The sequence below is a fragment of the Myotis myotis genome, unplaced genomic scaffold (genome assembly GCF_014108235.1).
Source record: "Myotis myotis isolate mMyoMyo1 unplaced genomic scaffold, mMyoMyo1.p scaffold_m19_p_4, whole genome shotgun sequence".
Taxonomy (NCBI): Eukaryota; Metazoa; Chordata; class Mammalia; order Chiroptera; family Vespertilionidae; genus Myotis; species Myotis myotis.
The window spans coordinates 2,548,272-2,565,024 of record NW_023416346.1 but is presented as its reverse complement, the minus strand read 5'-3'; the positions used below and the strand labels follow the sequence as shown (position 1 = coordinate 2,565,024).

At 41.1% G+C, this 16,753-nt stretch overlaps 1 protein-coding gene across 13 annotated transcripts in view; it reads left to right on the top strand.

The window, feature by feature from the left end:
- Positions 1-16,753, top strand: part of CASK (calcium/calmodulin dependent serine protein kinase) — a 285,193-nt gene that overhangs the window by 60,314 nt on the left and 208,126 nt on the right. For 7 of the 13 annotated variants that reach the window (XM_036304041.1, XM_036304040.1, XM_036304043.1 and 4 more), the window contains exon 2: positions 6,520-6,632. In XM_036304041.1, the coding sequence (XP_036159934.1) occupies positions 6,520-6,632 (113 nt within the window). Of the gene's footprint in view, positions 1-6,519; positions 6,651-16,753 lie in introns of all 13 variants that reach the window. The other 6 variants (XM_036304037.1, XM_036304031.1, XM_036304034.1 and 3 more) reach the window with 1 other exon arrangement.

Genomic DNA, 16,753 nt, shown 5'->3' with positions numbered 1-16,753 from the left:
GCAAAAAATCAGCCAAGAGACGGCTCATATCTCGAAAAACTCATTAGTCGGGACACTCGTAAGTCAAGGCCCCACTGTATAATGAAGCTTCTGGGACTGGAATATGTACAGGAAGTTCATCCCCTGTATCAAAGGTTTTGTAAACCTCTTATAGGGTGAGAACTTTATATTATAGATGTTGTTCCAAAGTTTATATATAACAACTTAATATCATTTTAAATTTAGTTCCACTAGATGTAAAATTACAATGAATGTAATTCATACTGCCTTTATGTTCATATTTATCAGATCATTTAAAATAATTTGTATTATACAGATAGGTAAAAAATTAAGACCTCTTTTCATTAGCAAGATCTTAGGGATATACCACTCAGTCATTAAAAACATTCCTTTTAACTGGGAAATATATGTATTTGAGGACTATATAGAGTGTGGTATATATTTTCTAAAGAATAATAATAAAATGAAGACTCATGAATCCATCATTCACATTAAGAATAGAGCATTCCTAGTACCTTTAAAAGCCCCTTCCCAATCATGAACCCCTCCATAGCCACTGTCCTGGCTTTTGCATTAATCACTCCTTTGGAATTTTTTTTAATGGCTTTACTCCCTATGTATGTATTCCTAAACAGTGTATTGTTTAGTCTTTAAAACCTGAGTAGTGCCATGGAATACTGTGCAGCTGTAAAAAAGAGGTATCTCTTACCCTTTGGGACAGCATGGATGGAAATAAGTGAAATAAGCCAAACTGAGAAAGACAAGTATCACATGATCTCACTTATTTGTGGAATCTAATGAATGAAATGAATTGACCAACAAAATAAGACTCGAAGCATGGAGGCATGGAACAGACCGACATACCTCGATGTGGGGTTGGGAGGACGAGAAGAGATAAACCAAAGTATGTATATACTTACTAGAGGCCCAGTGCACGAAATTCATGCACTTGGGGGGTCCCTCAGCCCAACCTGTGCCCTCTTGCAGTCCGGGAGCTGTCGGGGGATGTCTGACTGCTGCGGAGGCAGGAGAAACTCCCACCACTGCCACTGTGCTCGCCAGCCGTGAGCCTGGCTTCTGGCTGAGCGGCGCTCCCCCTGTGGGAGCGCACTGACCACCAGGGGGCAGCTCCTGTGTTGAGCATCTGCCCCCTGGTGGTCAGTGCACGTCATAGCAACCGGACATTCCACCATTTGGTCAATTTGCATATTAGCCTTTTATTATATAGGATAGGCATAGCCCATGGACACGGGCAATAGGGTAGTGAAGGGGGTGAGAGGGTAAGTAGGGACTGGGAGGAGGGGGGGAAAGGAGGACAATGGGAGATATCTGTAATACTACCAACAATAAAAATATCAAAATAGAAAAGAAAAAGCTGAGTAGCAAGCAGACACTCAGCTGTGTAAGGAAAGGGCCTAGCAGCTCTATTGTAGAAAGGCTGTCAGAAGGGAAGCTGAGCAGCAACTTCTGTTCACAGTCCGTCAGACACCCTGACAGCATGGAGGGGAGCCTGCTGGGAAGCCAGCTGGGAAGCCCCGAGTGAATTACTGGGCTCCTCACAGGCAGGATGTTGGCGCTGTAGTGCGGGGCTGGGAACTGAGGGTCGGCAGGGATGCGCTCCGGGCCCGGGCTGCTCTGCATCTTCTGCTTACGGCTCGGGGCGGGAGCATTTCTGTGGAGTGGGTGGGAGTGCTCCGCTGATCAGTCGGCAGAGAAGAGCAGGCATGTGATCAGCTCCTGGTCAGCAAAAGCAACCCCAAGAACCTGCCCTGGCTTCCTGGGCCCTGGCGTCAGGCTGAGAAGGTGATCAGTGGTGGTGGACATCCACGAGGGCATGTGACCTTCAGCCTGAGGTCTCCCTGCTTGTGCTCCCGGCCTTCCCTCTATGTGTCTCCTGTGTCGGATCGCCTGCTTGCTATCCCTTGGCGTCATCCTCTTCGCTGGTGTCCTTTCCTGTTTTGGCAAACAGTCTACCATTCCTTCTGCAGAAGCTACGCATCGCAAGGAATTTGAGCTCTTTAATACCTAAGAGTGTCTTTATGACGGTTGAGTTTCCTGCTGGATATAGAATTAAAGGTCAGAAATCATTTTCCTTCATGGTTTCAGAAGGATTGCCCTGTTGTCTTCCTGCTTCTAGTGTTGCCAGGGAGAGCTGTCCCACTATTCTGGTCCCTCCCCGCCCCCACGGAGCACCTCATCCCCTCAGAGCACCTCACCCCCACGGAGCACCTCACCCCCTCAGAGCACCTCACCCCCACTTCGGGGACCTGGAAGTCCTCCTGGCCACACTTCTGTTAAACTTCACAGCAGCGTGTGTGCACGTGGGCCTGGTACCTATTCTGCTGAGTGCTCAGTGGTGGGAAATTTTGTTGGATTATTCCTTCGAGTTCCTTCCCTCCATATTCTTTGTTCTTTTTGCTCTACTTTCTGGAAAATGCCCTCAGCTGGATCAGCCAGCCCTTCTGTTGAGTTTGAAATGTCTTCGTGTGTTTATTTTTCAAGAGCCCCTTGGTGTTTGCTGCAAGTTCTGTTTTTGTCTCTTGGTTATAACATCTTTCTGGGGATAGGAATGTTAGTTCGAAGTTTGCTTCTTATTGAGTCTGTTTCCATCTCTATCTTCCAAATTAGAGACTCGTCCGATGTCTTGGGAGTTTGCTTGTCTGCTCATGATTAGGAACAGAGCAGCTGTTCACTTGGGGCAGCCCCCCCCCCCCGCCCCCTCCTGGGGACATTTGACAATGTCTGGAGACATTTTTGGTTGTGAAAACTGGTTGAGGGGATGCTGTCGGCATCTAGCAGGTAGAGGCCGAGGATACCGTTAAGCATCCTACAATGCACAGGGCATCAGTGGTGCCCAGGCAGGGAGGCTGCAGTAGAGGCTGCAAGCGGATTGAGAGCTCTGAACTTGCAGGCAGAACTTGGCGACTTAGGGTTTCAAGAGAGGGGTGAGCTGGTTCAGTGGTTTGGACAACTTCATGTCATTATCTTTACTCTGAAGGATAAAGATCTAGCTTCTAACATCCTATTAAGGGGGAAGGGGCTGGGGCTGTCTGCATTGAGTTGGTGTGTGAGCACATAAGCCCGTTGCTTTCCAGAGACTGCCTGTGTCCCCCGTTCTAAGGCCTAAGGTTTTACCCTCTCTAGAGTGTAGCTCTGAGGAGGAGGTTTGGGGGAAGCCGCCTGTTGTCTTCACTAGCAGAGAGGTGTGGACAAGGAACCCGAAGGCAGGGCTGTGCACCCACTGCTAGTCCAGACCAGCCGTGAATAAAACTATTGAAAAAAAAGACTTTACCCTTTTATGTAATGATGTTTACTTTGAATTTATATTAGTTCACACAAACACTCCATCCATGCTTTTGTTCCGGCCCTCCGGTCCAGTTTAAGAACCCTTTGTGGCCCTCGAGTCAAAATGTTTGCCCACCCCTGTTCTAGATAATAAAAACATGATATGCAAATCGACCGAACGGCAGAACACTATTCAGCAGGGAGGCAGGGCCAGCGTGCAGGCAGTGCCAGGCCAGCCAAGGTGCGTGCCAGTGGACAGAGGGGAGCGAGCAGGCCTAAGCCGTCAATAGGATATCCCCTGAGGGCTCCTGGACTGTGAGTAGGCGCAGGCTGGGCTGAGACCCCCCCCCCCCAAGCTAAAGACAGTCCTCACATTATAAAATTAGCCTAAAGAATTGAAGCACGCCCTAGCCAGTTTTGCTCAGTGGATAGAGCAGCGGACAGCAGACCGAAGGGCCCCAGGTTCAGAGAATCCCAAGGGTTTATGTGTGGACGAAGACCAATTACGTTAAGATTTTCCTAACATTGCTTGCTCTTGTCAGGATAAGTGGTCACAAGTAAGACATCCAGATTGAGAATGGAAATGTTTGTGGGAGTCCTGCCTCACTTTGTTACATTGTCTTCTCACAAAGCAAAATTTTTGAATCGTTTTGCATGATTATGGAAAGGGGCCTTTTCCTACAGAGCTCTAAGAGGTGTGTTATTATCATTCTTTTCTTTCTGGTTTAGCTTTGTGAGGTTGTTTCAGGAGAGTAATTTGAAGCTGCAGTGTAGTTGATGTCCTGATGATGCCGTGATGAAATCCGCGAATGCATATGATCCCAGAGAAATGTTTAAGTCTGCGTTAGGCTGTATTCTTTTGCTTGTCCTCTAAGTGAAAGAAAAAAATACCAACTTATACAGTGGGGCCTTGACTTATGAGTTCAATTCATTCCGAGACTGAGCTCGTTAAGGAGCTCGTTAACTCAAATTACTCTATCAACTCAATGCAAAAAATCGGCCGAGAGACAGCTGGTATCTCAAAAAACTCGTTCGTCGGGACACTCGTAAGTCAAGGCCCCACTGTACTTGAAGGCAAGCAGTACCACAAGAGTAAATGAAGAACCTTCTCTTTCTGCTGATTAACCACATGCATCCAGGTGTACTGCTTTTTAATATGCTTTTATTGATTTGCGAGAGAGCGTGGAAGGGAGAAGGATAGAGAGGTAGAAACATCCATGGTGAGAGAGAAACATCACTGATTGGCTGCCTCCCGCACAACCCCTACTGGGGATTGAGACTGCAACCCGGACATGTGTCCGGACTGGGAGTCAAATCAGTGACCTCTTGGTTTAAGGGTCGATGCTCAACCACTGAGCCACACCAGCTGGGCAGGTGTACTGTTTTTACCTGTCAAAGCCAATGAGGGTGTTTTGTTTTGTTCTCTTTTGGTGTGTTTTTTTTCTGAGGAGGTGAAAAATACACACATATGCATGTAAGTGTATTTAATGACCTAAACCAGTGGTCGGCAAACTGTGGCTCGCGAGCCACATGCGGCTCTTTGGCCCCTTGAGTGTGGCTCTTCCACAAAATACCACGTGCGGGTACGCACGTACAGTGCGATTGAAACTTCGTGGCCCATGCACAGAAGTCAGTATTTTGTGGAAGAGCCACACTCAAGGGGCCAAAGAGCCACATGTGGCTCGCGAGCCGCAGTTTGCCGACCACTGACCTAAACCATTCTAGCCTACTATAGTATACTAGAGGCCCAGTGCACGAAATTTGTGCATGGATAGGGTCCCTAGGCCAAGGCCCTGTGTGGGGGGCAACCGGTCTCTGTGTATGGTGCAACTAGCGGGGTGATCAGGGCCCCGCTCGCACTCGCTTTGGCCTGGTGCCGCCCACATTCGCTGCCACCCACCCCTGGTTCCCGGTTCCCTGTTCCCCATTGGGTGATTGGAGCCTGTGGCCGAAGGGAGGGACTGAGAGGTTGGCCAGCAGGCCCCGATCAGGCAATCAGGGCTTGCGGGCTGGGGGCAGCTCCTGCATTGAGTATCTTCCCCCTGGTGGTCAGTGAGTTTCATAGCAACCGGTCATTCCACCGTCTTGTCGATTTGCATGTTACGCTTTTATTATATAGGATTGCTGTTGCATTTGGTATTATTCAGTAATTGATTCAAGAATGTAGAAATCTTCTCTTTGGATTATCTGTAGTTCAGATACTTACTGGATAACTACTAATCACAAGGAACTGTGTATGTGCATGTGTGTGTGTGTTTTAGTGCCTGGGCCTGGGCATTGGTATTTCATCAATCAACCTGTTCTGAAAGCCACCCATTTAGATTGAGAGGACTGGGTAGGCAAATGATTGGGCCAGTGGCACTCTGCTGGTAGAAATTCCCGCCTTCCCTATGGCAGTTGAGAACCATGCCAATTTGAAGTTGGAGAAAGATGAAGGAGTTCTCTCTGGTTCCAGGTGAGACCGGAGATGCTGTTGGCGACCAAATCATGGCACGGCTTTGTTTTTGTGAAGTGCCTGTTCCAGTGTTTTGCCCAGGTTTTATTAGGGTGTATTTTCTTTTCTTTTACTTAGGAATTATTTCTGTGTTTTGGTTCTCGACTAAATATTTGTACTGCGTATCCCTTCTCTCTGTGGGACTTTAAGCAGAAACATATCAGATTTTCAGTTTTAAACCTCACTGCAGGGATGACTGGGAAAAGTTTTTAAGTATTTCTGGTAGAAAATGGTAGTAGCTTAGATTGCGGTATGAGACACGGGGAGGAGTGGACAGGATTCGGAGATATTTGGAATAAACTCAATAGGAATTGTTAGTGAAGATTAGAACAGTTGTGGGTGAGAGGAAGGGGTCAAGAATGACAAGTTTCTGGTTCAAAATGTAAAAGCTAGGTATATTGCCAGTAATCTATTTCTTATTTTGCTTAAGATGTTGGGAATATAGAGAGAATATTACAAAGATTATTCGCCTTGAACATAAGAATGCTATTTAGAGATTTTGGAATGCAAATTTGTTTTCTGTTTTTCTGGTTTAATAACTTTAAATTATGAATTCCTTATCTCATGAATTATACAAGCATATGTTCAAAATTACATCACTTAAAAAAAACCATAAAATTGCATCACTTAAATTTGATTTTGAAAACTATGGCTGTAGTAGACAATGAAATGTCAGTAGGATTTGAAGGGAAATAGAACTTAAGAAAATCAACGAATTAAACTTGGCTTTTTTTTTCCAGGGGTCCCTTCAGTGTTGTACGACGATGTATCAACAGAGAAACTGGGCAACAATTTGCTGTAAAAATTGTTGATGTAGCCAAGTTCACATCAAGTCCAGGGTTAAGTACAGAAGGTAAGAGATGGATTTCAAGTAAGTTATTTGATGTCTGGCTTTATTTCACCTCCAAAATCCATTTATCAACCTAACCTTCATCTGGGGGTGGGGAAACGGAGGGCATAATGTAGTGAGAAGTGGGTGGAGACAACTTAAGCTCCATTCTAGTTTGTTAGAATTCTAGAACTTAGAATTTGAAAGATAGAGTTATTGACAGAGTTTTAAAGTCACCTATGATTGCTTATAGGCCTATGTTTTATTAAGAGGAAAGTGAATTCAGAACATACATATTAGGGTCTAATTTTGAGTTCCATGGTATAGAACATGGGATGGGAAGGGAGGGAGGGGAAATAATGCAAAGATATGATAATTGCAGATTGAAAAGAAACTCAAATGGATTTTCTTCAAGTCCATAACTGCCTACCTTTAAGAATATGATCTAAAACAGTGGTTCTCAACCTTCCTAATGCCACGACCCTTTAAGACAGTTCCTCATGGTGTGGTGACCCCTAATTTCATTGTTACAAATTGAACATAATTAAAGCACAGTGATTAATCACAAAAACAACGTGTAATTATATATGTGTTTTCTGATGGTCTTAGGCCACCCCTGTGAAAGGGTCATTCGACCCCAAAGGGGTCGCGGCCCACAGGTTGAGAACCGCTGATCTAAAAGAACTAAAAGACTCATGTCACGTTGGCTTAAGTCACATAGAGTGTATATGTGAAAACTTGAAAGATCAGTACTGTTAGGACTTGCAGGACTTAAAATTTTGTTACAAGACATTGATATGTGATCATATTCATGTATAAATATTTAAAAAGAGTATGTAAGCATTTAACATTATTTATTTTAATAGTTTTTAAGCCATAGTTTCCTGGAGTCACAATTCAAATATGCTCATACTTCATATGGCACAATTATTATATTTTTCTAATTAGCTGTCTTCTAACTCGAGACTTTTTCACAGTCCGGTAGAAGATGTATCTTTCTTTAGTCCTTTCCGTTTTAATCCCAGGAGCAATGCAGGTGGCAGTTTCAGTTGGAAAACCTAAGGCAGAATGGCCTCTTTCTGTTTTATCCAGTTACGCTACTTTGGGAAGTAGAAGTCCACGTAGTATGAGCTCCAACTTAATCTGCTCCTGCAGATCTTTTTTTAGGATCATTACTTTTAAATACTTCCGTAAATCTTTGAAATATTATTATCTCTATGCTGATTATAAAAGATTCATGGAGGTTGTTACTCATAAAGAATCAGTAACTGGTTTTTTAGTTCCTTGAAATTTTATGGTAAGATTTCGAGATTTTACATCTCATGGTTTCATACTCTAGAATTGGTTATTATTTAAATTATAAATTATTTTATACATTTAGCAGAATTTAAAATTTACTTCTAATCAGGCTTTGCAACTAAATTGTGTCTCCTAAAACTTTTCAACTGCATTTAAGTTTAATATACTTTATTGGGTTTTCTGTTCCTTTGTCAACTAATAAAACCTTCCTGAGTATTGAGGTAATTTTGCATAAACCTAGTTTATTAAACATTTCAATGTGTTGAATCTTTATTTCTGTTCAATGTTCTGATACTGTTGATGAACTGTTAGTAAGAGTCCAGTTTCAAGTGAAAAGTCTAAGTCAATTACTCAATATATCTATAATATGTTGATTTCGTTCATCACTATACCTAATTCTGAATCTGTCCAGGCAAAAGACGGTTTTAGGGAGACAATTAATTACCTTCTCAGTTGGCTGAGAATGTTTATTGGCGGCTGATCCTCTTTTGATTGTCACCTATCAGGGAGTCAAATGCCAAACATTTTTAAAAGAGGGGGTTGGCATGTTGTCCATGCCTCTTGGTGTAAGTCTTGCCTTTACCTAATATAATATACTAGAGGCCCGGTGCACAAAATTTGTGCAAGGGCCTTGGCCCATGTCCCCGCCCACTGCCACCGTGGCCCCCACTCGCCGCCACTGCGTCCAGGGTCCTCTGCCGCCTATGCCTCGTCCCCTACCCTCTGCAGCTATGTCCAGAAGGAAGGACGTCCAGAAGGACGTCCAGTCTAATTAGCATATTATGCTTTTATTATTATAGATGGGAAATTGTAGCTCACTCCTTCATTGCTTTGGCTACATATTATATGTCTTCAAGTCCTGTTCTGAAGACAAGGCCAGGTCATTCATTGATCCTATGTGGTAGGGCCACAGCCTGTAGATATTAAAAGACTAGAGGCCGGGTGCATGAATTCAAGCACGGGTGGGGTCCCTCAGCCTGGCCGGTGATTGATCGGGGCTAGCCAGGGGGAGGGACTGCAGGAGGTTGGCTGTGGGAGCACACTGACCACCAGGGGAGCAGCTCCTGCATTGAGTGTCTTCCCCCTGGTGGTCAGTGCATCATCATAGCGACCAGTCGACAGGTTGTTTGGTCAACTGGGCGTAATGGTCGCTTAGGCTTTTACATGTGTAGATATCCAGTTGAATTCTGTGTATTACTTATGCCTTTATCTGGTTTTCATCCAAGTTAAACATTCCTCAAATAAAAGTGTGCAATTTGTTTTTTTTGTTGTTTTGTTTTGTTTTTTTTTTATTGCTTAAAGTATTACAAAGGGTATTACATATGTGTCCATTTTATCCCCCCGCCCTAGACAGTCCCCTGGCCTCCCCTATCCCCCAGTGTCTTATGTCCACTGGTTATGCTTATATGCATGCATACAAGTCCTTTAGTTGATCTCTTACCCCCCTACCTCCTGCCCCCCAATCCTCCCCGGCCTTCCTGCTGCAGTTTGACAATCTGTTTGAGGCAGCTCTGCCTCTGTATCTATTATTGTTCAAAAGTTTATAATGGTCTCTATTATCCATGAATGAGTGAGATCATGTGGTATTTTTCCTTCATTGACTGGCTTATTTCACTTAGCATAATGCTCTCCAGTTCCATCCATGACGTTGCAAATGGTAAGAGTTCCTTCCTTTTTAGAGCAGCATAGTATTCCATCGTGTAGATGTACCACAGTTTTCTAATCCATTCATCTACTGATGGGCACTTAGGCTGTTTCCAGATCTTAGCTATGGTGAATTGTGCTGCTATGAACATGGGGGTGCATATATCCCTTCTGATTGGTGTTTCTGGTTTCTTGGGATATATTCCTAGAAGTGGGATCACAGGGTCAAATGGGAGTTCCATTTTCAGTTTTTTAAGGAAACTCCATACTGTCTTCCATAGTGGCTGCACCAGTCTGCATTCCCACCAGCAGTGCACAAGTGTTCCTTTTTCTCCACATCCTCTCCAGCACTTGTCCTTTGTTGATTTGTTGATGATAGCCAGTCTGACAGGTGTGAGATGGTACCTCATTGTTGTTTTGATTTGCATCTCTTGGATGATTAGTGACTTTGAGCATGTTTTCATATGTCTCTTGGCTTTCTGAATGTCCTCTTTTGAAAGGTGTCTATTTAGGTCCTTTGCCCATTTTTTGATTGGATTGTTTATCTTCCTTTTGTTAAGTTGTATGAGTTCCCTATAAATTTTGGAGATTAGGCCCTGATCAGATATGACATTGGCAAATATGTTTTCCCACACAGTGGGTTTTCTCATTGTTTTGTTCATGGTTTCTTTTGCTGTGCAGAAGCTTTTTATTTTGATGTAGTCCCATTTGTTCATTTTCTCTTTAGTTTCAAGTGCCCTAGGAGCTGTATCAGTGAAGAAATTGCTTCGGCATATGTCTGAGATTTTGTTGCCTTTGGATTCTTCTAAAATTTTTATGGTTTCCTGTCGTACGTTTAAGTCCTTTATCCATTTTGAGTTTATTTTTGTGTTGCAATTTGTTTTTTATATCTATGGCACCAAAACGTAGTTTTCCCACCTCTTTTAGTACAGTGATCGAGAAACATAATCAAAATTTTATCTCCACCCCTGACCTTATTTTTTTGTCAGTGGAGTTCCCATACCCTCCACTCACCATGTTCACACTAGCTTACTTTATTCTGACTTGAACACATTTCATTATAAGATGTAGATGTAACAAATAAACATCTTTTTCATTATTTACAACCTCTTTGAACACTGTCCTCCTCTCCCCCCCCCCCCACTGCCCACGTCTTTTAACTCTTTTCCTGTCACTACAGGCAAAACATGTGATCCCTTTTGACCTTGCAAGTCAGTATACAGATCATTAGGGTCCAAAATGACCTCATTCATGGCTAAAGAGAGGAGATGCCTATTTTGAAGTGAAATTTAACACAACAAAAAGTTCAAATAAGTTCATATGAGACTATCTAGAAATACTGTATATGTATTTACCATTACATTCTCTTCTAATTAAACCTGTATCCGGCAACAGACAATTTAACATGCTATTCTTTATTCTTTCCTTTTTTTGTCTTTGTAGTTTATTTGATCATTGTCATTGTCTCAGCACTTTTTTCCTGTTTTCTTAGTGCATTTGTATTCAAATATATTATTGAGTAAAATACATTTTATAAAGGGTCACCTCGCACTAACACGTACTGTTATTTAGCTAGGTCTTACACATACAAAAAGAGCAGCTACTCTTAAGAGACTTACAGTTTAATGGTCTCCAACTAACATTTTTATGAGAAAGCATACGCAATAACTCTAAGTATAATGTACAAATTAGCTTTTGAAATGAAATATGTACATTGGTTGGAGACCACTTCTATATGATTTAATATTTTAAATTCTTATTACTCCACTGAAGATGAGATATTATAATTATTTGAATATCTCTTTTCCCATTAAAATCATAATTTTTTTCTCCGATGGGGATTTTTAATGTACAGGCTGCAGAATATCCAGAAGGGGGTGTGTACCAGACAGCCGATAAGTGATTCTTTCTCATCATTGATGTTTCTATCTCTCGCCCTCTCCATGGAATCAATAAAAACATATTAAAAAAGAAGAATTGAGTCCCTTTGTATGCACAATTATGTATATATGTTCACTTTCCTAAGAAGAGAATCCACAGGTTTTATTATGTTCCTACACAGTCATATGATTTCCTAAATGGTTCAGAATATCTTCTTTCACATGGGCATATTGCTTCTGACTTGAGGATATTTTTATACTTAACATACACAATCCCCATTAATGAAATTCCTTTATTATGATCTTAAACTTTCAATTAATAGACATTCTATCTTTTACTCTGCTGAGACTCTTGTGAAATTTAGATATCAAATTTAATTCAGGCAAAGTACTATAGGAAACATAAGGAAGGTAAGATGGATGGAATTGGAAACTGAATTGACAGTTCTGAGATCCTGAAGGGACTCAATTCTTCCTTTTTAATATGTTTTTATTGATTCCATGGAGAGGGCGAGAGATAGAAACATCAATGATGAGAGAGAGAATCACTGATCGGCTGTCTGGTGCACGCCCCCTTCTGGGGATCAAGCCCGCAACCCGGGCATGTACCCTGACCTGGAATAGAACTGTGACCTCCTAGTTCATAGGTCGGCACTCAAAACCACACTGGCCGGGCAGGACTCATTTCTTTATGGTTTAATTTTTAAAGTTCGAAATGATGGTTTTTATTTTGGAATGTGAATTAAGCTATCTTCTAGAAAGAATATAGATGGGGTTCTAGTTTGGTTAGTCTTCATGACTATCTCATTCTAAAAGTTCCAAATAGCAGATGATGTCAGCAAAATCTGAGTAAGGACCATCGACAATTCTCATCTCCATAAAAGCAAGGGTAGAGCTGGCAAAAGCTGTCACAATCAACTTCTTCAGAACTCTGGAAATTCGCCAAAGGCTTGCAGCTTTTCAGGAAGAATTTCTTCAAGGAAAACAGCTTATTCTTGATAAGAACTGTGACCTTTGTGGCATTTTAACTGGCCCCAGGCCAATTCCTTGCTCTCTAGCTCCACAGTGTCCTTGAAAACAGTTCATAATCATGGTAAAAAATATATATATACAGGAGCCTGGCTGCCACCAGAGGAGGCAGAACAGAGACAGAACGTCTTGACAGCCTCATGCCCAGGAACTTGTCATTATGCGATCTGCCTGGAAAACTCCACTTCCAAGGCTTGAGGCAGAAGATAACAGTGGGGCAAGCAGAAAGCTACCCTAAAAGCTTACAAATAAAAGCTGACGAATGAGATGTCTCTAGGGGCACTGAAAACCTACAGCATTATTCTTGGGAATCAGGCCCAACCGAGGGTGACTTGGTTGGTTGGAGTGTGGTCCAGTACACCAAAAGGTGATGGGTTCGATTCCCTATCGGGGCACATGCCTAGGTTGTGGGTTCACTTCCCAGTTGGGGTGCATAGGAGAGGCAACCAATCAATGTTTCTCTCACACATTGATGTTTTCCTCTGTTTCTCCCCCCACTTCTCTCTCAAATCAACAAAAAGACATATCCTTGGGAGAGGATTGGAAGAAAACAAAGATTGCCATGCACAGGCACACATGTAGGATTGTGCACAAGCTCAGAAAAGATCTAAAGGGACTTAGGCTCTCAGCTTGAGCTGACTTCCAAGCTGTGGAAGCAGGAATTGAATGCTAAGGCAGAGGTGGCACCTCCCTGACCCGTGAAGCTGTGCCCCAACACACACACAAAGCCTCAGCTAACCAAGCAGAGACTAGTGGCCACGCACAACAAAGAATACAGACTTCACAGAATTAGCTCCCAAAACTCACTAAACCAGTAAATAGCAGCCATAACAACAAACTCTGGAGGAGGTGAGATTCTGATTTCCAGAGTTAACACATTATTTAAAACATCTCATTGTCAACAAAAAGTTATGAGATGTGCAAAAAACAAGAAAGTATGGCTCATTAAAAAGAAAAAAAACAATCAATAGAAACTATCCCTGAGCAAACCCAGATGTTAGACTTTTCGGAATAAAAGTTTAAATCAGCTATTTTAAATGTGTTCAAAGAAATCAAGGAAACCGTGTCTGAAAAACTGAAGGGAAAATATGAGGATGGTATTTCACAAAATAGACACTATTCATAAAGACATAGAATTTGTTTTTAAAAAGAGAACCAAATAGAAATTGTAGAGTTAAAAATGACAGTAACCAAAATGAAAGTTCATTGGAGGAGCTCAATGGCAAATTTGAGCAGATAGCAAAAAGAATTAGCATTTTTGAAAATAGGTCCATTAAGATTATTTAGTTTGTCTCTGACATTTCTTTAGCAATATTTTTTCTGACATATCTCCTCATGCAAGGGAAACAAAGAATGTGTATGCATACATGCACAATCCATGGACACAGACAATAGTGTGCTGAAGGCCGGGGGGGAGAAGGGGGAGGCAGGTGCAGGGTGTAGGGGGTCAATGGGGAAAAAGAGGGACATCTGTAATACTGTCAACAATAAAGATACATTTAGAAAATAAAAATAAAACAATCTAAAAATAAACAAATGGGACCATATTAAACTAAAACATATTTACACAACAAAGGAAACCATCAACAAAGCAAAAAGACAGCCTATTGAATGGGCAAAGATATTGGCCAATGATACATCCAATAAGCAGTTAATATCCAAAACTTACAAAGAACATACACAGCTCAAAACCAAAAAAAAAAAAAAAAAAAAAAATAGCGCTAGCTGGTTTGGTTCAGTGGATAAAGCATCAGCCTGTGGACTGAAGGGTCCTGGGTTCTATTCCAGTCAAGGACACATGCCCGGGTTGCAGGCTCGATCCCCAGTAGGGGGCATGCAGGAGTCAGCCAATCAATGATCCTCATCGTTGATGTTTCTATCTCTCTCTCCCTCTCCCTTCCCCTCTGAAATCAATAAAAACATTTTTTAAATCAATGATAAGCAAGAAAATGGGCAATTTAATGTGCTCCAAAAACAAATCAATGAACAAAATGAGTACTTTACCAAAGAGGTTGAAACTTTAAAATAGAACCAAACAGAAATTCTGGAGATAAAGAACTCAAGAAAAGAGATCAAGAATGAACTAGTGAGCATAGGAAATGGAGCCAGCCAGATGGAGGAGAGAATTGGTGATCTCAAGGGTAGAAATCTGGCAATGATGCAGTAGAAGAAGAGAGAGATTTGAGCATTAAATAAATGAAAGAACTCTATGAGAACTATCTGACTACATCAGAAAGAGAAATATAAGATTAATAGGCATACCAGAAGAAGAAGAGAGGGAGAAGGGCAAGGAGAACCTGTTCAAACAAATCATTGATGAGAACTTCCTAAACCTATGGAAAGAGCTAGATCCTCAAATCCAAGAAGCAAGCAGAACACCTAATTACCTCACTTGAAAAAGGCTTTCTCCAAGGCACATGGTATTAAAAATGTCAAAAATTAACAACAAAGAAACAATTCTCTTGGCAACAAGGGAAAGGAAGAAAGTAACCTGTAAAGGAAAGCCCAATTGGGTTCTCAATGGTCTTCTCAGCAGAAACTCTACAAGCTAGATGAGCATGGAACCAAATATTCAAATGACTGAAAGAATTTACCAACGAAGAATTATGTATCCAGCAAAGTTATCCTTTAGATATGCAAGAGGAATAAAGACTTTTCCAGACATATAGAAGCTGAGGGAATTTATCGCCAGAAAACCTCCATTGCAGGAAATACTCAACGGGGGTCATTCTACCTGAAACAAAGAAGAAAAGGTCACAAAACTATGAATAAGATCACCAACAAACTTACAGCATAAACAGGGATAATTTGTGACAGTAAAAACATAAGAGAAGCAGAAGAAGAAAAAGAAACCATCCAGTTAGTGAGTAAAAGACATGGCCTGTACCCAAGAGAAATAAAACATATGTCCACATAAAACCTTGTATATGAATATTAATAGCAGTATATTTATAGTAACCAAAAGGTGGAACCTAAAATGTCTTATCAACCCATGAGTGGTTAGACAAATGTGGTATATGTATACAGTGGAATATTTATTTAGCCATTAAAAGGAATGAAATACTGATACTTCAAATGACAACGTTGAATACATTATGATGTGAAATAAACCAGTCACAAGAGATCACATAATATATATTTTGTTCATATGAAATATATAGGTTAAAATTCCAGTTAAAATCCCAGGAAGATTTGTTGTGGCTGTAGAAAGCTTATCATAAAATGTATAATGGTAACACAAAAGAACAAGAATAGGTAAAATAGTTTTGAAAAACTGTAATAAAGTGGGAGAAATCATTCTATCCCATTTTAAGACTTACATAGCTATAACAGATAATACTCTGTGGTACTGGCACATAGACACATAGATCAATGAAACATTACATTGTCCGGCAGTAACCCCACACAAGAACAGCCAACTAATTTTTGCCAAAGCTTCAAACCCAATTCAGTAGTATGTGGATTGGTTGGTTGGTTGTTTTTAACAAACGGTGGTAGAGCATTGGACATTTATAGGCCAAAAATTGAACCTCAACTTAAACCTCACATCTTATATACAAATTAATTGTAGGTTTAAATGTAAAACATAAACCTACATAACTTTTAAAAGAAAATATACCAGGAAATCATTGACACCTAGGAGATGGCGTGGTTAGACATGACACCAAATGTACAGTCTATGGATGGAAAAAACAACATGAAACTCAACAGTAAAAAGAAGCAAAAGAAACCATCCAATTAGATAGTGGGTAAAAGACATGGACATTTTCCCAGAAAGTTCCTACCGAGCACATGGAAATGTTCAACATCATTATCTATTAGGGAAATAACAGACTTAAACCACAATGAGATATTGCTATACAGCTATTGGAACAGCTACAATAAAAATCATCATGTTTTCTGGCAAGGCTGTGAGGAAGATTGATAAAATGGTACAGTCACTTTGGACAATAATTTGGCAGTTTCTTTAAAAAACTTAGCATATACTTGCCATTCAATCCAGCAATTGTACTCCAGGGAAATGTACATCCCAGAGAAAGGAAAACCTGTATTCACACTGAGACCTGTAATAAGGTTTTCATAAAGTTTCTATTGAAATGGGTAAAATTTAGGAAGAACTAAAATGTCTTCCAATGAGTTAATGGCTAAACAAATTGTGGCACATCCCTACCATGAAACAGTACTCAGCAAAAAAAAAGAAATAAAACGAAAAAAATTATTGGTGCATTCAGCTACTTGGGTGGATCTCAAGGGAATTATGCCATGTTTAAAAAAACGATTTCTAAAGGTCAT